We start from the raw sequence: 22,245 nt of genomic DNA on the forward strand, positions 1-22,245 counted from the left end.
AAAGAGGCACTCCCTAAGCACTGTGCCCTCGCAAAGTGGAGCTCCCTCTCAATCCCCCTCTGTCGTGGACACTCTAATTTAATCTACAATAAGGGACAATAACTCTGTTTCATTCCAAGGCTTTATTTTACATGGTACCATGGAGAGTGGGCAGCGATCTCCACTGCCACCCAGTCTCCAGCAGACAGAAGGTTACAAGCTTATGTTATATGTTAAAACAACAGCTATATCACATGACTCGTTCAGTTACGGTTGTTACACACTTAAGAACTTAATCAATGTATCACATAGATCAAGATAAGAGAAAAAACAATACCGATCAGTTCCCCTTATCAATGCGCCCAAGGCTGACCTCGCACCGTTTTATTTCCAAGTCTGGTCTCTGCAGTCTTCAGCAGACCTGCTGGCTCCAAGCCAAGATTTACTGTTGACTGCAAGCATCGTATTCGAATACAACGTCAAGCATCCCATCAGGTCCTGTATAGTCAAAGGACCCCACTTATTCTACTACAGCCTCACACAGTGCGGCTCTCCCTCAACACTGCCCCTCCCACAGTGCGTCATTTCTGGACTTACTGCTGCTCCAGCAGTATCTTGCTCTTGGAACATTACCCTTCTGATGGTGTGACACTTCAGATTTGCCTCTTTGACAGTACAGTACCCTCAGTACTGCTACTCCAGTAGCTGAACAATCCTACGACTATATAGTGCAGGGTTGTACAATCATTTGCACTGAGAAGTGATCCCTCAGAGTGGGCTAGGCAACAAATTAATTAAATTACCTGTAATCCTGAAGCCAGGATGTAATTGCTGACTCCAATTTTCACCACTGCACCTGCGGAATTTAATTTCAGTGATTAAATAATCAGGTGTTACAGTGATAGTCATAGGATTGGGGGAAATTGGCCTTCTGTGTTCTGAAAGTTTCTTTGATTTGGTACAAATACAAATGTTGCCCACAGGATACACCGGAGTTTATAAAGTGACTTACACTCATTAAAACAGAGAAAGACACAGGCAGGAAAACACCGCACTCATTCATCGCCTCTCTCTCCCTGTCTCTAAATGTTCAGGGTTATGATCACCCATCCTAACGTATCTTCTTGTTGCTCATCGGCGAACTTTATTGGAGTGCTTTTAAGGAAGGGAGTGAGACAGAGAGGTTTTAGGGAAGCAATTCCAGAGTTCAAGGTCCGAGCAGCTGAATGCACGGCCACCTACAGTGGAGCAGCGGGAACGTGGCAATGTCAGGAGGCAAGGAATAATCGATCGCAAAAACCCAAGAGGACTGAATAAGATTAGACCATCGTCAAGTTGAAAAAAAAGGCTGCAAACTCTGACATCAAATGTGTAAGTTGGAAGAAATGACTGGGGTGGGTTCTGATCCACAGTGGCAGACTCAGGAGGGCAAAGGATGCCAGGGGAGTGTTGGGAGAGTCAGGCACCGATGAAGGGTTACGGAGTTACCTCATGGTGTACTGGTGTTACAACATCTCTTGTATTTGTTCCTCCTGCCCCAGATAAGCCGGAGATTTCTCCCGAATCTGGATGCACTCAGATGCCCGAGGTCATCACCTGTGTCTGCGCGGCCAGATCCAACCCACCTGCAGAACTCACCTGGCACCTGCCCCTCGCCAACCTCAGCGGGAACCAGACGCACGGCCGTTTCCAGGCGTGGCAGGTGGCAGACGGGCAACTGGTGACTGGCTCACTGACCCTGAGAGGAGGCGAGGGAGAGGATGAAACGACGGCCTCTTGTACAGTCCGAAACCGGCACGGGGAGGTCACGTTCAAGATGTATCTGTGGGTGAGAGGTGAGAACGTTTCTGGGGAACAACTCCCTGTTCGGCTGTGTGAAGCCTCAAGTTTGGGAATTCGCACCCTCAGCCTGTCCCCCACCATCTGAAGAAGGTCCCTCTTCCCTCTCCTGGGTTAAAGATCTATAAGGCAGCAACTGGGAGAGTAGGGAAGTTTGTCCTGGTGTCCCAGTGTCCCAGGGCCAATGTATATCCTTCAGCCAAGATGACTTTACACATATCCTGGGTCATTATTGTTTGTGGGAACTTGCTTTCCACAAACTAGCTGCCATGCTTTCCTCACTACTTCTTTGACCAGGCTACAATAGACATCAGTGGTTGGGTAGAACTGAGAAATGGTGAAAGGTGCTGTTGAAACGGAAGTCTCTCTTTTTTCCATCCCAAACCTCCATTCAGGCGCCACTTACAACTGAGCTTCTTGTCCAAGCTTTTGCCACCTGCTCTGATGTGCTGAGGGCAAAGCCCAGATAAAAATAGAGCTGGGCCCTTCGGGGGTGACAAAGAACGTGGAACACTACAGCACAATACAGGCCCATGATGTTGTGCCGACATTTTATCCTTCTCTAAGATCTATCTAACCCTTCCCTCCCACATAGCCCCCTATTTTTCTATCATTCATGTGACTATCTAAGAGCCTCTTAAATGTCCCTAATGTCACAGCCCCCACCACCTCTGCCGGCAGTGCATTCCACGCACCCACCACTCTCTGTGTAAAAAACTTACCCCTGACCTCCCCCTTATACCTTCCTCCAATCACCTTAAAATTATGTCCCCTCGTGTTTGCCATTTTCACCCTGGGAAAAAGTCTCTGACTGTCCGCTCGATCTATGCCTCTTATCATCTTGTACACCTCTTCAAGTCACCTCTCATCCTCCTCCTCTCCAAAGAGAAAAGCCCTAGCTCGCTCAACCTATCCTCATAAGTCATGTTCTCCAATCCAGGAAGCATCCTGGTAAATCTCCTCTGCACCCTCTCTAAAGCTTCCACATCCTTTCTATAACGAGGTGACCAGAACTGAACACAATACTCCAAGTGTGGTCTTACCAGAGTTCTATAGAGCTGCAACGTCACCTCACGGCTCTTGAACTCAATACCCCGACTAATGAAGGCCAACACTCCATACGCCTTCTTAACAACCCTATCGACCTGCGTGGCAACCTTGAGGGATCTATGGACGTGGATCCCAAGATCCCTCTGTTCCTCCACACTGCTAAGTCCTGTATTCTGCCTTCCAATTCGATCTCCCGAAGTGTATCACTTCACACTTATTGGGATTGAACTCCATCTGCCACTTCTCAGCCCAGTTCTGCATCCTATCAATATCCTGTTGTAATCTACAGCAACCTTCTACACTATCCACAACACCACCAACCTTTGTATCATCAGCAAACTTACTAACCCACCCTTCCACATCCTCATCCAAGTCATTTATAAAAATCACAAAGATTTACGTACAAAGGTGACTTATAGAAACACTTCTTCACAAAGAGGGGTGAACATCTGGAGCTCTGCCCCACCTCAAAACACTGAAGCCAGTGGGGATGGGGGGCGGATGGGGGTTGAAAATGTGAGCATATCTGGAAGATAACAGCTGAAGAGGAGAGACTGTCCTGAGGGAGGGCAGCACAATGATCGCTGGATTCCAAGAGTGAAACTAAAAGCGAGTTTCCACAAACTGAGTTCATCCCTGGGAATTGATGTGGATTTGTCAGTTTTCAGGATTTTTTTTTAAGAGGGAGTTGATCAGATAGGGGAGAAATATTTCCAGGCAATCTGGGATCAGGGGCAGAGTCAGGAAACAGGGTCAGAATCCAAAAATAAGCATCTGAGATCCAGGAGTGTGTTGTGAAACAGATCCGAGGTCTCAGAGGCAAGGACTCTGAACACAGTCTTGGAGATAAGTGATTTATTTACAAAAGACAAACATGGAGAAAGGGTAACGGGAACAACACACACACACACACACACACACATACACACACACACACACACACACACACACACACACACACACACACACACACACACACACACACACACGAACTAGGTACAGACAATCAAGGAAAAACAATACGATACCCACCACCCCTTGAATCAGTGCAGGTACAGCTCTATGCTTCCGAGGATACTAACTAGAACGCTCCTGACCCTATTAAGAGTCCACGCCTTACCAACGATTTCTCCAGTACCATTCCATGGTTCCTCAGCCTGGGATGAAGCAGGGTGAATCCCTTGGACCAGTTGAAAGAGGCCGAGCCAAGCACATGCGGCTCTCTTTATAGTGCTTTATAGGGCTGGGAGGGTTGCCAGCAAAGGACTAATCAATTACATTGGTCAGGTGTGCACCGATGGGTGGGGCGGGGCCAAACCTTGATTGGCAGTGGTGTGTCTTCTGACCAGGTAGGGGTAGTGCTGTCACGTGACAGCCACGACCCTCCACAATACAGAATGAAACTGAGAAATACTTGTTTATGAAAGAGGAGGGGAAGTTTGGAAAACTCTCCTCTAATCGGCAGTCGATACCAAGTCAGCTGTTAATCTTAAAGCAGGGATAGAGAGACTTCTATTAATTGAAGGCAATCATGGTTATGAGTAGTCGGGGAATGTAAAGTCCACTAATGAATTAGCCATAATCTCAGTGGATGGCAGAACAGTCTTGAGGGACTGAACATCATCTTACTCCCTTTGTCCCAAGTGGAATCAAATTTTGCCCCAATAACATTCCCGTGAATCACTTTTGGGTTTTCCACATCAAACATGCTTTTTTAATGCAAGTGGTTGTTGGGTCGCTGAGTTGCCATGTTTCTCAGAGTGATTCCAGGATTGAGAGACCTATTCTTCAGAGCAACTGCTTTCGGTTTTCTTGGAGAACTGGCCAAGGGAACATCGAATCCCAGCATCCGAAAACACAAAGGGTCTATTTATTTGTTTATGGGACGTGGGGAAGGAGTTCTGGGATTTAGACCCAGTAACGTGAAGGTACAATGGTACGCTTTCAAGTTGGGATGGTTGCAACATGGAAGGGGACCTGCCGGGGACAATATTGCCCTCTACTTTCTGGCCTTGTCCCTTTTGATGATAGGAGGTTGCAGGTTTGAGAGAGTCGATGAGTAGTTGTAGTGCAGCTACAGAACACCAATAGTGGAAGAAGTGAATGTTTAGGATAGGGCATGGCATGATAATCAAGCTTGCTGCTTTATTCAGAATGGCATTGTGGAGTTTCACTCATCGTGGCAAGTACAGAACATTCCATTGCTCACCCGACCGTGCTCCTGAATGAACTGCATGGTGGTCTCGTCCCTTTGCCCCTCAGCTGCCTCTTGAAAAAAATGTAGGGTGGATCAAATTGGCGGAAGACTGGTTTCTGTGGGAATCTCAGGTTGTTGCGAGTCCCAGAGTCTCATCATCATTGGAGGTGGAGGCTTTAAATGCCCAGTATTTGGTATTGGGATTGGTTTATTATTGTCACTTGTACTGAGGTACAGTGAAAAACTTGTCTTGCATACAGATCGTACAGGTCAATACATTACACAGTGCAGTTACATTGGGTTAGTACAGAGTGCATTGATGTAGTACAGGTAAAAACAATAACAGTACAGAGTAAAGTGTCACAGTGTCAGAGAAAGTGCAGTGCAATAAGGTGCAAGGTCACAACAAGGTAGATTGTGAGGTCAGAGTCCATCTCATTGTAACATTCAATGACTGGAACCATTCAATAGTCTTATCACAGTGGGGTAGAAGCTGTCCTTAAGCCTGGTGGTACGTGCCCTCAGGCTCCTGTATCTTCTACCCGATGGAAGAGGAGAGAAGAGAGAATGACCCGGGTGGGTGGGGGCTTTGATTATGCCGGCTGCTTCACCAAGACAGTGAGGGGTAAAGACAGAGTCCAAGGAGGGGAGGCTGGTGTCCGTGATGCGCTGGGCTGTGTCCACAACTCTCTGCAGTTTCTTGCGGTCCCAGGCAGAGCAGTTGCCGTACCAAACCGTGATGCATCCAGTTAGGATGCTTTCTATGGTGCATCAGTAAAAGTTGGTGAGAGTCAAAGGGGACAAACCAAATTTCTTTAGCCACCTGAGGAAGTAGAGGCGCTGGTGAGCTTTCTTGGCCGAATGACGGTTATGAACATCATTCATAACTGGATATGGCAGAGCTCTGATTCAATCTGTTGCTTGCAGGGTCACATAGCTCTGTCCATGGCAGACAGCTTTTGTTGTGTAACATGAATGTCATCCTGTGTTTCAGCTTCACCAAGTTAGCACCTCATTTTTAGATATGCCTGATGCTCCTCCTGGCATGCCCATCTGCACATTGAACCAGGATTGATTATAATGGCAGAATGAGGTGATAAATTTACAGTGTGGGGTGATTACATTGGTGGTGCTGCTAATCCCCACCACCTCATGGATGCCTAGTTTTGAGGTGCCAGGTCTGTTCCAGCTATTCCATTCAGCACAAAGGTAGTTCCATACAACACAGTGGAAGGTGTCCTCACTGTGAAGAGGAGAATTCATCTCCATAAGCCCTCCTACCAAAGGTGCCTTGGACACATGCATCTGTAAATTGGTGTGGACGAGGTCAAGGGGGTTTGAGAGATTAGAGTGGGAGATTCTAAATGTCATCTAATAATTTTTAAAAGGAAGACTTGTATCACATTCTGTGGAATCAAAGCACTTTTCAATCAACAAAGCTTAGGAGCTGTGGGCTGGCTATGTTGGTGCCGGAAGCGTGGCGACACTTGCGGGCTGCCCCCCAGCACACTCTCAGCAATGCAAAAAGACGCATTTCACTGTGTGTTTCGATGTACATGTGACTAATAAATAAGGATCTTATCTTATCTTGTGTATCTAAAGTGCAAGAGGTTCTATAATGACATTGGAAATGAGTTGGTCGATTTGCACACAGCAAGATCCCACAAATATGATAATATCTGGATCATCTGTTACTCTGGTAATCTTTGATGATGCGGGAGCACAAATACCTGGCTTACTAATATCCTCTTATTGTCCTTTGTCACTTCTGGGCCCATTGTGTCTCCAGTCCCAAATATTCAATAACCAGAGAATGAAAGAATCACGGAACACTTGTGACACGGGAGGCCATTCAACCCATTATATTCACGCTGGTTGAGAAAGCAATGCCCAACCAAAAGCACCATTCAGCACCAGAAGGTGATGACCCAGATTTCACATCCGAGTGCTGTTTGAACGTGGTGAGGGATTCTGCTTGCTCCACCCTTTCAGTTCACAAGTTTGCAGTTTTGGGCCCCTTTTTGCAGTTTTGGGGCCCTTATCTTAGGAAGGATGTGCTGATGTTGGAGAGGGTCCAGAGGAGATTTACGAGGATGATTCCCGGAATGAAAGGGCTTACATATGACGAGCAATTGTCAGCTCTTGGACTGTACTCACTGGAGTGCAGAAGAACGAGAGGGGACCTCATAGAAACATTTCGAATGTTGAAAGGACTGGACAGAGTAGATGTGGCAAAGTTGTTTCCCTTGGTGGGTGAGTCCAGGACAAGAGGGCACACTTAGAATTAGAGGGTACCCACTTAGAACAGAGATGCGGAGAAACTTCTTCCGCTGGAAGGCCGTGGATTTATGGGATTCGTTGCCACGTACAGCTGTGGAAGCCCGATCATTGGGGGTGTTTAAGGAGGAGATTGATAGGTATCTAATTAGTCAGGGTATCAAGAGATATGGGGAAATGGCCGGGAATTGGGGCTAGATGGGAGAATAGTTTAGCTCATGGTGAGGTAGCGGAGCAGAGTCGATGGGCCGGATGGCCTACTTCTGCCCCTTTGTCTCGTGATCCTGTGATGCTTCAGCCGCTGGAGGAACCTGTTTTTCCATGCCTTCTCTATAATCCTTTCTACCGATTACAGTAAAATAGCCTTGCAAGTTTCTTAGCTCAGGGGAAGCGGAGGATGGATAACAATCATCATCTCAGTTCCTGTTATTCCATCCCAGTAGAAGTCCAAGCAAGCATTTACATCACTTCTGGGTGGACATTGGGGACACCGCTATGAATCTGTGGCACCTGATTGATTTTACAGGTGGAGGCTCCGGTGATTGGAAGACATGGTTGTTTACGTCAGGGATCATTTTCAATGCTGTACTGGCTGGGTTCTTGATCTACAAGTGCATCCAAAAGTAAGTGCAAATTTTTTAAATCACTACTTCGTTTTTCTCCTCCGCCAAGTTAGAACATAGAACATAGGGCACTACAGCACAGTACAGGCCCTTCGGCCCACAATGTTGTGCCGACATTTTATCCTGCTCTAAGATCTATCTAACCCTTCCCTCCCACATAGCCCTCCATTTCTCTATCATTCATGTGTCTATCTAAGAGTCTCTTAAATGTCCCTAATGTATCTGCCCCCACCACCTCTGCCGGCAGTGCGTTCCACACACCCACCACTCTCTGCATATAAAACTTACCCCTGACATCCCCCTTATACCTTCCTCCAATCACCTTAAAATTCCCCTCGTGTTAACCATTGTTGCCCTGGGAAAAAGTCCACTCGATCTGTGCCTCTTATCATCTTGTACACCTCTATCAAGTCACCTCTCATCCTCTCCTCTCCAAAGACAAAAGCCCTGGGAAAAAGTCCACTCGATCTATGCCTCTTATCATCTTGTACACCTCTATCAAGTCACCTCTCATCCTCCTCCTCTCCAAAGACAAAAGCCCTAGCTCGCTCAACCTATCCTCATAAAGTTAGTCTGGTGTCCCTTCTGATTAGGATACACTCCTCATTGCTCAGTGTAGGGACACCTGGAGTTCTCTGGCGTTGCATGGTAGTTAAAATGAAGAAAGGAAATGCTGGAAATACTCAGCAGGTCCATTGGAAGAGAGAGCTGATGTTTCAGGTCAGAGATCCTTCATCACAACCGACAAGGAGACAAAATGAGCTTGTGAAGCTGCTGGGAGTGGGATGTCTGTGATCAGGTGAAACTGGGGTAACAATAAGCTGTAAACAAGGTTATGTTGTCAATCAGTGAATGGGAGCAGTTAGAGAGCGAGAACGTAGACAAAAAAGGAAATGAACAAAAGAATGTGAGTGTTGCAAAATGCAGTGCAGGAGGACATGCCTGACAAGTCAGGCTGGGAATGTTCTCCACTCCGAGAGGGAAAAAGAGAACAGACTGATACAGACCTCAGTATCAAGTTACCTTAAGTGTTGAATCTAATACTGAGTCCAGAAGGAAGATGAGCTTACGTTGGGCATCACTGTGACCGTTCAGGAGGCCACAGACCATTGAGTCAGAGTGGGGGTGGGATGGGGGATTAAAGTGGCAGGCAACGAGAACCTCAGGGTTGCAACTGCACGCCGAACGCGGGTTTTCCACAAAGCGATCACCCGATCTGCGTTTGGTTTCTCCAAATGTAGAGGAGACCACATGCTGAGCACCAAATGCAGCAGCAAGATTGGAAGAAGTGTAGGTGAATCGTTGCTTCACCGGGAAATATTGTTTGGATTCTGGGATGGTGGGAAGGGAGAGCTGAAAGAACTGGTGTCGCATTGCCTGCATTTGCAAGGGAAAGTGCCAGAAGATGGTTGGGAGGGTGGTGAGTGGGAATGGAAAAGTAGACCAGCGGAAGGAAAACAAGGCGACTTGATGTAATCCAACAGCTATCATTATGCACAATAGCTGCAGGAACACATCAGGTTACCTTGTGGTCCCACAGAGCCTGGCAGTTACACCTCAATGAATAATTAAACCAAAATTAGCAGCAGCTCTTCACGTCTGCTACACCATTCAATATGACAATGACTGATCATCCCAGTTCAGCACCATGGTCCCGTTTTCTCCCCATGATCCCTTGATTTCTTCAGCCATCATTACAAAATCTAACTCCTTCTTGAGTATGTGTAATGAGTTGGGTTCAACTGCCTCCTGTCATGGGCTCAGCGCTCTGTGGGTGATGAAATTTCTCCACGTTTCAGTCCTAAACAGCCTACGCCATATCCTTGGACCGTGAATCTTGGTGATGAACTACTCACCATCAGGAACGTCCTTCCTGCATCGCATCTGTTCAATATCATTGGGTAACGCTATTACAGCGCCAGCGACCCGGGTTCAATTCCCGCCGCTGTCTGTAAGGAGGTTGTACGTTCTCCCGGTGTGTCTGCGTGGGTTTCCTCCGGGTGCTCCGGTTTCCTCCCACATTCCAAAGACGTACGGGTTAGGAAGTTGTGGGCGTGCTATGTTGGCACCGGAAGCGTGGCGACACTTGCGGGCTGCCCCCAGAACAGTCTATGCAAAGATGCATTTCACTGTGTGTTTCGATGTATATGTGACTAATAAAGGAATCTTATTTATTTAGATTGTGAACAGCACAGGTCCCAATCCTTGCAGCATCTCATAGTCACTGCCTCCCAACTCAAAAATGACCCATTTATTCCTGTTCTCATGTTTCTGTCCATTAGACAATCCTTGATATGTGGCAGCACATTCATCCTAATACCATGCACCTTAATGTGGCTTTATAATTCCTTGTACAGCATCTTATCAAAGGCTTCTGAAAGTCCAAATATGCCACATCAACCTTTTTGTCCTTATGTATTTTACTAGTTGTAAGCTGATTAATTTCCCTTTTGTAGATTCTTACCTACTAAATCCTATCATCATTTTCTAACTGTCCTGTTACCATTTTCTGCATTAGAAGATTTCAGAATTCTAGAATTACTTGAATTTTGGAAGAATACAACCATGCATCTATTTTCTCAAAAGCAGTCCCCTTCAAAATTCTAAGCTGCAGGTCATTAGGTCCTGGGGGTTCAATCACTTGTGGGACCCAATAATTTCTCCAATATCAATTCTTTTCATTTATAATTCCTCTTAAGTTCCTTCTTCCCTCTTGACCTGCAGCCGTCCACTTTTTTTTTGAGAGGTTTTCCGACTTCTATGAAGACGGACACAAAAATATCTGCTGAATTTCTCCGACATTTCTATGTGGAAGTATAATTTCTTGTGTCTCAGCCTTAACCAGACAATATTGTAATTTTGATGTATCTACTGAAGCTCCTACATATTTGTTTCTGCTTCTAGCTGACTCTCTTATTCCACTGTCCCTTTCCTCATCAATGCCTTGATCCTCCTTGGCTGAATTCAGAAATTTTTCCCACCCTCAGACTAACATTTTTGATTGGCAACATTACACAGTCTTCACTTTGATCTAATATTACTTATTGATAGCTATAATTGGACATTTTTTTAAATTGGGTTTGAATACTATGCATTAATTCTTTAAATGTCAATCATCGCTTGTTCACGGTCAGTGGATTAATGGAGATTTTAATCCACTCTAGCCAACTCGTGCCTCACGCCTCCATGGTTTGCTTTGTTCAGATTTAGGAGCCTAGCTTCAGTTTGGAGTAATATGTTTTCAGCTTTAATTTAAAACTTGATCTCTGCTCCCTAAAGGGCTCGAAACAAGATCATCGAATGACCCTTTTTCCGTTATACAACAGTTGATCTAAAATAATCTGTTCTGCGAGTACACTGAGCTCTTACCCATACTTAAATGTTAGAAACATGAGTGATGACCAGAGTGATGTGTTTAAGATAATGAAACAGGTTCCATAGTGCAGACGTTGAAATGATGTTGCACTTGTGGGGAGAATACAAAAAGTCATCAAGAAGGCAGGCACGGCAGTGTAGCAGTTAGCGTAACGCCTTACAGTGCCAGCGACCCGGGTTCAATTCCAGCCGCTGTCTGTAAGGAGTTTGTACGTTCTCCCTGTGTCTGCGTGGGTTTCCTCCGGATGCTCCGGGTTCCTCCCACATTCCAAAGACGTGCGGGTTAGGAAGTTGTGGGCGTGCTATGTCGGCGCCGGAAGCGTGGCGACACTTGCGGGCTGCCCCCAGAACACTCTACGCAAAAGATGCATTTCACTGTGTGTTTCGATGTACATGCGACCAATAAAGAAATCTGATCTGAAAATAGTTACTGATAAATCCAATCAGAATTTCAGGAAAAACTGCACCACCTAGAGGGCGGCAGGACAGTGGAACTCATTCCACAAAGTGGTCGGGATTAAAAACAGGGCTGTGTTGGGGAAGCTGGATAAACGTAAGACAAGAGGAGAAAGGCATGGAGAACGGGATGATCTCGTGCTGCGCTCTGTGATTCTATTAGTGGACAGAAGACTTTTAAACAGACAGTCTGGAAATTGTCAAGGTATTACATTAGAGTCTATAGCTGGACTGTGCTGACACTCTGATGTGCAACACACTTGGTGTGATATTCTGCTATTCCAGGAGAGAAGTGGTGACTGAGAAGAGGACCTCTGCAACTCAGGACACTACAGTCGGCTGCAGTCAATGTATGGCGATGGATCAGGTACAGAAAATCATATATTTAGTGGGAGACTTAAGAGTGGTCAACAAACTTTTCACTTTCACAGTGGGGATACCACCAGTTTCCAGTGTGGGGTTCGTCATGACTTAGCGCAACTGTTCTCTGTCTCCCTTCCTCACATCTGAGTCACAGGATTGTGGGCTCGAGTCTCCGCTCAAGATACAGAAGACAAATAACTCAAGCCGACTTCCCAGTTCTGAATGAGGGAGATCCTTGTAGTGTAGGAGAGGCAGGAAACAAGAAGTACAATGTTGTTGGTAAGAGGAGTAACTGAATCACTGGAGGGGCAGTTCTCTGGGGGTGCCACATTGTCCAGGGTACAGTACTGATGTAAAATCAGATGAGATTTCTGCATCTGCCCTCTGCTGAGTTTCACCAACCCCATGGATGAGCGGGGCAGTTCTCGCATGTCCTGGGGCCAATCTTTGCTCAGTCCTAAAGAACTCATTATGTGCTGCATGCGGGAGCTTGTGGTGTTCAAACTGGTTGCTATAAAACAATAGTGATCTCATTTCAATAACAGCACCGGACTGGCAAGACATCCATCCTGAGGCTGTGTGCTGATCTCTGGCATAGTAGAACAGACAGACCTTCGATTCAGCAACAATAGAGTGGAGGGGGTGGGTGTGAGGGGTGGGGGTGGGGGGGAGGCAGAGTGTGAATGAAAGATAGAGACGTTGTGAGGGATCATAGAGAGAGAGAGAGACAGAGACAGACAGAGAGAGAAAGACAGAGAGAAGAGAGGGAGAAAGAGAGATAGACAGGGAGAAAGAGAGATAGACAGAGAGAGAGAGAGAAAGAGGGAGAGACAGAGAGAAAGAGAGACAGAGAGAGAGAGAGAGAGAGAGAGAGAGAGAGAGAGACCGATAGAAGAATGATGAGGCATACACAGTGACAGAGAAGGAGTGGTGTCCACTAACAGAGATTAGATTTCACTAAAATGCAAGGGGGTGAGGACATTGGAGAGCAGATGTCTGTTGCACATTAACACCAAGCAGTTTATTCAACTTTGTAACCCTTTCAGCCCCGGTGAATGCTTTGGGATTGTCCCATGTTTCCATTTCCTTTGCAGGACGTTGATGGAGGGGCTATGACCCCAGCTCCACGTGATGTCTCCAAAATTCAGGCAGGAGCGGATCTTGGACGGAGACCACCCACCAAACCCAAGGATCCTCTTTACTGCAACATGCAGAAAGTGTTCATCAGAGATGCAGGCGAGGCCACAGAATACGCAGAGATTAGATTTCACTAAAATCTAAGGGGGTGAGGACGTTGGAGAGCAGATGTGTGTTGCATGTGTGTCGTCAATGAAGAGGAACCAAAACCTACAAGTTATAAGACACATAGGTTGCTTGGCAAATGGGCAAGTAGCAGATACAGTTGAACAGACAGCAGCGTTGAGCTATTTTCAAGTTGGAAGGTGGCTGCATCAGTGAAGTTGCGTCTTCCGACTGCTTGTGCGCAAGTCCCTTACCGCGCCTCTAGGCGTAAGGAATTTCTTGGCCCTCGCATCAGCAGAATGCTTACATGGGCAGTGTCTGGACTCTGCAATAGCTTTGTGGCAATACCTGGATCACTGAGTGAGACCCTGTAGTGTGGAAGGTCATGGCTGTCACGGGACACCATTGAGCACATGGTCGAAAGCGAAACCACTGTCAATCAAGGTCTGGCTCCACCCAGCCATTAGCACACACCCTTGACCATTGGCTCCTGTACACACCTTTGTACCTGGCCATGAATCATTGGATCGTTTGAAATACCTGGGCTGGCTCCACCCAGCCCCCCCAGCACTATAAAGAATGTCACATGTGTGGTTCACTCTCTCTTGATTGCTCCAGGAATCAAACAACGCTGAAGGGACCATTGGTAAGAGTGTGTACTTCCACAGGGGTAAGGAGCGTCCTAAGTAGATTCCCGGCAGCGTAGAGCCGATGCTTGCACTGAGTCAGGGGGTTCAGGCATTTTATTGCTTTTCCGTGACCATTTGTAGCCAGTTTGGTGTGTGTGTGCGCATCTCACCCTCGTTGCGATTTCCTCACGTTCACGATCACCTGTGTGTGTGTGTAATTGTGTATGTGTGTGTGTGCGCGCACACCCGCGCGTGCACGCAAGTGTGCATCCGTTCCCGTTCATTCTGTCCCCTCATTTGTCTTTGTGAATAAATCATTTTTCAACTCCAAAGACTGTGTCCAGAGTCCTCAAGGAACCTTTTCTTACAACAGACCCCATGAAGAAAAAAGTTCTCTGGGGCAGTCTGAGACCAGTAGGGAAGGGAAGAGGGAGAGACGAATGGGGAGGAATTGATTGGGGGTACTATAGAACCATAGAACCATACAGCACAAAACAGGCCCTTCGGCCCACCGTGTCGTGCCGTCCATCAGACCACTCTCACACTACCTAACCCCTTCCTCCCGCATATCCCTCTATCTCACGTTCCTCCATATGTCTATCCAACAAGCTCTTGAACCTGTTCAATGTATCTGCCTCCACCACCACCCCAGGCAGTGCATTCCATGCACCAACCACTCTTTGGGTGAAAAGCCTCCCTCTGACATCTCCCCTGAACCTCCCACCCATAACCTTGCCATGACCTCTCGTCTTGAGCATTGGTGCCCTGGGAAGGAGGCGCTGACTGTCTACTCTATCTATTCCTCTCAATATTTTATATACCTCTATCATGTCTCCTCTCATCCTCCTCCTTTCCAGTGAATAAAGCCCTAGCACCTTAAGCCTCTCCTCATATTCAATACTCTCCAATCCAGGCAGCATCCTGGTAAATCTCCTCTGCACCCTCTCCAATGCCTCCACATCCTTCCTATAATGAGGCGACCAGAACTGAACACAGTACTCTAAATGTGGCCTAACTAGAGTTTTGTAAAGCTGCATCATAACCTCGCGGCTCTTAAACTCAATCCCATGATTTATGAAAGCCAACATCCCATTGGCCTTCTTAACTGCTCTTTCCACCTGTGAGGCAACTTTCAACGAACTGTGAATATGAACCCCCAGATCCCTCTGCTCCTCCACACTGCCAAGTACCTTGCCGTTTACCCTGTACTCTGCCCTGGAGTTTGTCCTTCCAAAGTGTACCAACCTACACTTCTCCGGATTGAACTCCATCTGCCACTTGTCAGCCCAGCTCTGCATCCTATCAATATCCCTCTGTAAGCTTCGACAGCCCTCCACACTATCCACAACACCGCCTATCTTAGTGTCGTCTGCAAACTTACTAACCCAGCCCTCCACCCCCTCATCTAAGTCATCTATAAATATCACAAAAAGTAGAGGTCCCAGAACCGATCCCTGCGGGACACCACTAGTCACTGCCTTCCAATCTGAGGGCACTCCTTCTACCACAACCCTCTGCTTTCTACAGGCAAGCCAATTCCTAATCCACACAGCCAAGCTTCCTTGGATCCCTCGGCCTCTGACCTTCTGAAGAAGCCTACCATGAGGAACCTTATCAAACGCCTTACTAAAATCCATGTAAACCACATCCACCACACTGCCCTCATCAATCTTCCTGGTCACCTCTTCAAAGAACTCTATCAGGCTTGTGAGGCAAGATCTTCCCTTCACAAAGCCATGCTGGCTGTCCCTAATCAGTCCATGATTCTCTAGGTGTTCATAAATCCTATCCCTTAGAATCCTTTCTAACAGCTTACCCACCACAGACGTGAGACTCACCGGTCTATAATTCCCTGGCCTATCCCTATTACCTTTTTTGAACAAGGGGACCACATTCGCAACCCTCCAATCCTCCGGCACCACCCCCGTAGACAACGAGGACTCAAAGATCCTTACCAGCAGTTCAGCAATCTCCTCCCTAGCCTCTCGAAGCAACCTGGGGAAAATCCCGTCAGGGCCCGGAGATTTATCCGTCTTAATATTATTTAACAACTTCAACACATCCTCTCTCTTGATATCAACAACCTCGAGAACATTACCCCTACCAGCACTCCCTTCCGCATCATCAAGACCCCTCTCCCTGGTGAATACCGGAGAAGTACTCATTGAGAACTTCTCCCACTTCCGCCGCCTCCAGGCAAATTCTCCCACCTTTGTCCTTAATCGGACCTACCTTCACCCTAGCCATCCTCCTACCCTTCACGTACTTGAAAAAGACCTTGGGATTTTCCTTAACCCTACTAGCCAAAGCCTTTTCATGTCCCCTTCTAGCTCTCCTCAGCCCTTTCTTAAGTTCCTTCCTCGCTACCCTATATTCCTCATGGGCCCTGTCTGAACCTTGCTGCTTATACCTCACGTATGTTACCTTCTTCTCCCTAACAAGTCGTTCCACCTCTCTCTCTAGGGTAGATGGGTACCTATACACAAGTCCAGTGTATTAAATTACAGGATACAAAATCTCACAATAATAGTTTTTAAAATTAAAGAATAAAATTTTAAATTAAAAAAGTTGTTTCTATTTGTTTTCTATGTTGCTGAATATCTTTCAGATATGTCTTTGCTCTCTTCTGACCAACACAATCACTTTCCAAGGCAAAGAGAAGTTTTACTTTCATAGATGTTTTAAACAGAATTAAATCTCCCTAAACCTACAAGTTAGCCTCCAAAAAGCTTTAGTATGTTTACACCACCACTTCATAGGCAGGCAGATCATTGGGCTGTGGCTGCAATCCACTGCATGGACCGGCCACCTCACACGCAGCTTCACTTTGGTGAAAGGCTGCTTTGCTGTTTCACCAACTGGAAGATCAATAGATCTATGGTCCATAAACCTTTTGCATAGTAAGGAATGAAGGGATATGTGATTTGTGCAGGAAGGTAATTTTACTTAATGGCCACACAGGCCTGAGGTGCTAAATGGCTTATTTCAGCTTCTAGTTCTCATGAATGTCATACTGGGAGGATCCTGTGCCATTGAGGAGGTTGTAGCAAACTTCTAAGCAAAAATAACTTTGCATGAGATGAAGGCTGTCCATTCAGGAGATCCAACATGGAAGGCACAGGAAGAACTAACTATTGGGGTATCACCTCTCTGTAACAGGAGTGTTATCCCAGGAGCTGCACACATTACCAGAGGAAAAGCTTTACTGTGGGAGGGGAAGGGGGACGTAGAGGGGGTCATGGAAAAAATTGGACACAGTGGGAGTCATGGGGAATTGGCAAGGCAGATATCAGGGAGCTGTGCAGGTCTGTCCAATCATTGGGGGTGATATCTGCCAATATGATGGAAGGTCAGAGTTAGGAAGCCTTCAGCTGAGTGACGTCCAGGAAGGAATGGGGTCTCTCAGGGAGGGATGGAGGGGTGGGCTCCACAGAATCAGTTACAGCTCAAAAACAAAACGTATTTGTTCACAAAATAATGATGGGTGCACAAGAGTCTCTGGAAATCAACAACGTCCGTTTCTACCTTCACTCAAGAAGAGGCTACAAAGACTTACTTTCAGTCTGATTTCTCATGCAGGAAACTCTAACCCCAATCTAGCCCAGAGCCACGATGAGCTCCTACACAAAGCAGGAACACAGTGCAGCAAAACGCATCTGTATTTACGATCTCATGAACATGCTAGCAGTGGGGGAAATCACCCAGCTCTTCTAACGATGCAGATAATACACAGAAACCCCTGTATTAACCACAAAGTAGTCAGCCAATTTCTTCCTTTAGCATTTGCATGTAATTAACCGCAAGGATGAAAGGAAATATTACATAGATAACACAGATAACACAGAACACTACAGCACAGTACAGGCTCTTCGGCCCACAATGTTGTGCCGACATTTTATCCTGCTCTAAGATCTATCTAACCCTTCCCTACCACACAGCCCCCCATTTATCTGAAATCAGGGGAACTACTCCCAGTTTACCTCATTAGTTTAGGTTGGCACATGGTCAGCATGGACGAGTTGGGCCGAAGTTGTCTGTTCAAGAGATCCAACATGGAAGGCACAGGAAGAACGAACTATTGGGGTATCACCTCTCTGTAACAGGAGTGTTATCCCCGGAGCTGCACACATTACCAGAGGAAAAGCTTTACTGTGGGAGGGGAAGGGGGACGTAGAGGGGATCATGGAAAAAATTGGACACAGTGTGAGTCACAGGGAATTGGCAAGGCAGATATCAGGGAGCTGTGCAGGTCTGTCCAAAGTTTGCTACAACCTCCTCAATGGCACAGGATCCTCCCAGTATGACATTTTTGAGAACTAGAAGCTGAAATAAGCCATTTAGCACCTCAGGCCTGTGTGGCTATTAAGTAAGATTACCTTCCTGCACAAATCACATATCCCTTAATTCCTTACTATGCAAAAGGTTTATCACTGAACCAACTGATGGGCTTTTCTGAGCCTCCTGTTTGTGGGAGCTCACCGTCTCTCCCATATCTCCTATATTACACCGCCTGGGCGCCAAAAGAACCTTAACTCGGATTCTCCCTCCTCAGATGCTGCCCAACATGTTGAGCATTAGTTTTATTTCAGATTTCCAGTATCTGCAGTTTTTTTTAAATTTTAAAGATATTTAAGATCTTTTAAGATAATATCTCTTTATTAGTCACATGTACATCGAAACACACATTGAAATGTGTCTTTTGCGTAGAGTGTTCTGGGGGCAGCCCGCAAGTGTCGCCACGCTTCCGGCGCCGACATAGCATGCCCACAACTTCCTAACCCGTACGTCTTTGGAATGTGGGAGGAAGCCGGAGCACCCGGAGGAAACCCACGCAGACACGGGGAGAACGTACAAACTCCTTACAGACAGCGGCCGGATTTGAACCCGGGGAGGGACGGGGGAGGGAGGGGAGGGAGGTGGGGGTGAGGGGGGGGAAGGGGAGGGTAGGTGGGAGGTGGGTGAGGGTGGGGGGGAGGGGGAGGGACGGGGAGGGAGGGGGAGGGACAGGGGGGGGGAGGGAGGGAGTGAGGAGGGACGGGAGGGAGGGACAGGGAGAGGGGGGACGGAGGAGGGTGGGAGGAGGGAGGGAGAGTGGGAGGAGGGATGGGGAGGGAGGGAGGGGAGGGAGGAGAGATGAGGAGGGGTGGGGAGGGAGGGACGGAGAGGGGAGGGACAAGGAGGGAGGGCCGGGGAGGGAGGCAGGGGGAGGGTGTGAGGAGGGACTGGGAGGAAGGGTGTGAGTAGGGACGGGGAGGGAGGGAAGGTGCGAGGAGGGATTGTCCGAGGGTAGTAGGATCAGAGGGGGTATGGATGGCTGCAAGGGTGGGGACCCTTGACGGAAGGAAGATCAGAGTGGAGGTGGTGGTGAGTGTAAGGGGATTCTGGAGGTCTGGGGAGGAAGTAGGAGGATTTGTTGGTTGGGCCCAGGGGTGGATGCCTCAGAGGGGAGTTTGAGGAGTGGAGGACTGGAGTGGAGGAGGACGGGTGTGAGGGGACTCTGAAGGTCTGACTGAGAAGGATAGAAGGATTTGACGGGGTATGGATGGTCCCGGGGTGGGGACTCTTGAGGGAAGGTTTGAGGGGTGAGTGTGTAAAAGCAGGAGGTCTTTATGTGGAGGGCTTGAGTAAGGAAGGGGAGAGGAGGATTGGGGCATCGTCTGAGGCGATTTTGAGATGAGGCCGTTGGGGAATGGAATTAGGAGGGAGGAGAACTGAGGGGTGGGGGTAAAGGGGAGGGTGTGGGTTGGAGGGTCCCGGTGGGGTGTAGTTGAAGGTAGGATTCTGGACATGGGAGATTCTGGGGGAAGAAAACGGGAGGGTCTGAGGGATGGAGAGTTGGAAGGAGTTCTTGAGTAGAGACAGGCTGGGGAAAAGGGGTCTGAATCCAGAAGCGAGACAAATTATCTGAGGTGATTCACCAGAAATGGAGCAGAAACATTCAATAAAGGCTACATCAGTGGGAGACAGTTGAGGGAGAGGTTCAAGTGTAAACATGGTCCCATAGAGAAAAAGGGTGAGAAAATCAATGACAAGATACAGAGATGGTGAGATTAGACAAAAGAATCTTATCTGGTGTGGCACAGTAGTGTAGCAGTTAGCGTAACGCTATTACAGCACCAGCGACCCGGGTTCAATTCCGGCCGCTGTCTGTAAGGAGTTTGTACACTTTCCCCGTGTGTCTGCCTGGGTTTCCTCCGGGTGCTCCGGTTTCCTCCCACATTCCAAAGACGTACGGGTTAGGAAGTTGCGGGCGTGCTGTGTTGGCGCCAGAAGTGTGGTGACACTTGCAGGCTGCCCCCAGGACACTCTACGCAAAAAGAAATGTATTTCACTGCGTGTTTCAATGTACATGTGACTAATAAAGACATCTTAAAAAAAGGGAAGCATCTGTCAGACACACAGCTCGACACTGCAGAAAGATTTGGGGAATATAGAATGTGTAAATTTAAAATGGGAATTAGGAAAGCATAGAGAGGCCATGAAAAAGACACTGGCAAGTAAAATCAAAGGACATGCTTTGATGTTTTATAACTACCTGAAAGCAAGAGGACGCTGAAAGAAAGTATGGACTACATGAACCTAAAAGGTAACTGATGCTTGGAATGACTTCACAGTTGTCCTGACAGAAAGTGGATGTTGCTCAAGTTGTTAAGAAAGACCAATGGAAAAATTGGTTTGGAAAGACAGGAGGGCTTTTATCATTTGTGGAAGTAGATAAACGTCCAGGCCCAGATGAAGTTTATCCCGAGCCATTAAAAGAGGCAAAGATGAAACTGGTGGAAGTTCTGACCGTTCTACAGTCTGCTCCGGCTACAAAAACAGTATCAAAGCATTGGAGGACAGCTTGCGTGAAAGTCGACCCGCGCCCTGTAATAAATCAGACAACAGCAGAACCAATGAACTTACGATTAATGCTTTATTAGTTTGATGCTAGCGGGAGTGGGGGTACATGGAGGAGCATACAGTCAGTGCTGCTCTTCCCTGCACGTGACCCGACTCAAGGAATACAGGGTGCTAAGGAACTTAAATACATTGTTTTCTGATGGGTGTCCACCTACTGCACAGGCACACCCATAGTTGGGTATGCTTGACCAGCTCACGCTACCATTGGTCAAGCCGAGGCTGCTGTGTGCACAAGCAACCCTGTTCCTTGTGGCCTTGAAGTCAGCTTGGCTGATAAATTGCTGAGCTTCACGAGCAGATGGTTCAAGCTGTTTACCAGTAGAGAGAGAGAGTGTAACCTTTTGTTCACCAGAGCTCCCTTCCCATTGTTTTCTACACTTGCATTGTATCCTTGTTTAAAAAGGGAGGAAAGGAAAACCGGTAAGTGCAGGCCAGTTGGTGTAACTTCAGTGGTGGATAAATCATTGGCATTGATTCAGAGCAACAGTATAATCCTTCATTTGTAAAGGTTCATGTTAATCGGTGACAGTCACCACGTACTTGTTCAGGGAAGGTCATGTTTGACCTGCTTGATTGAAATTTTTGGGAAGGCACCAAGAGGGCCAATGAGGGGATGGTTGTGGGGAGGGGGAAATGGGGAGGAGTGGGTTTGATGTAGTCTACATGGCTTTTAGCAAGGCTTGTGTCAAGGCCCCACATGGCAGGGTGGTCAAGCAAAAGTAAAAACAAAGGAAGAGTGGAAAATGGGATCCTAAACTCCCAGTAGAGGGAAGCAAAAGGTTATGGGGTTCCAGTATTCAGTGCGGTGCCTTGGTTTATGTAACATGTATTAATGATTTAGGCTTAAACGTGAGGGACAAATGCAGATGATACAGTAGTTGGCCATGTGGTTTACAATGGGGAAAGCTTTAGACCACAGGTAGATATTGATGGGCTGGTCACTTGGGTCGAAAGGCAGCAAATGAAATTCTGTCTGGGGAATTGTCCGTTGATGTATTTGGGGATGTGCAACAAGGATAGGGAATACCCGGTGAATGGGAGGTGTAGAGGAAGTGGTTGTCCATTCAGATCCTTAAAGGTAGCATGATAAGTGTACAAAGTGACTGACAAGACAAGTGAGTGTCTTTATCAGACAAGGCAGCGAATATAAGAGCGGAAAGGTTATGCTGGAACTGTATACAACACCAGTGAGGCTTGAGTACTATGTACAGTTATCGTCACAGCAATTTAAGAAGACGTGGCTGCACTAGAGAGGATGCAGAGAAACTGGATGATTTTTTTTGGGACTGTAAAGTTATAGCTTCGAGGAAAG

The 22,245-nt window shown here is 47.2% G+C and overlaps 2 protein-coding genes across 4 annotated transcripts in view; one reads left to right on the forward strand and one right to left on the reverse strand.

Annotated features, from left to right (window-relative positions):
• LOC127587261 (uncharacterized) overlaps positions 1–458 on the reverse strand; it is a 47,048-nt gene extending 46,590 nt beyond the window's left edge. For all 3 annotated transcript variants that reach the window (XM_052045555.1, XM_052045548.1, XM_052045550.1), the window contains exon 1: positions 317–458. The gene's annotated coding sequence lies outside the window, so the exon portion shown is untranslated. The remainder of the gene's footprint in view (positions 1–316) is intronic.
• LOC127587241 (myelin-associated glycoprotein-like) overlaps positions 1–22,245 on the forward strand; it is a 33,657-nt gene that overhangs the window by 8,948 nt on the left and 2,464 nt on the right. The window contains exons 5-8 of the mRNA XM_052045508.1: positions 1,521–1,814; positions 7,869–7,965; positions 12,082–12,163; positions 13,254–14,047. Coding sequence (XP_051901468.1) covers positions 1,521–1,814; positions 7,869–7,965; positions 12,082–12,163; positions 13,254–13,433 — 653 coding nt within the window. The 3' untranslated portion in view covers positions 13,434–14,047. The remainder of the gene's footprint in view (positions 1–1,520; positions 1,815–7,868; positions 7,966–12,081; positions 12,164–13,253; positions 14,048–22,245) is intronic.

This window comes from Pristis pectinata, chromosome 39 (genome assembly GCF_009764475.1).
Source record: "Pristis pectinata isolate sPriPec2 chromosome 39, sPriPec2.1.pri, whole genome shotgun sequence".
NCBI classification, from domain to species: domain Eukaryota; kingdom Metazoa; phylum Chordata; class Chondrichthyes; order Rhinopristiformes; family Pristidae; genus Pristis; species Pristis pectinata.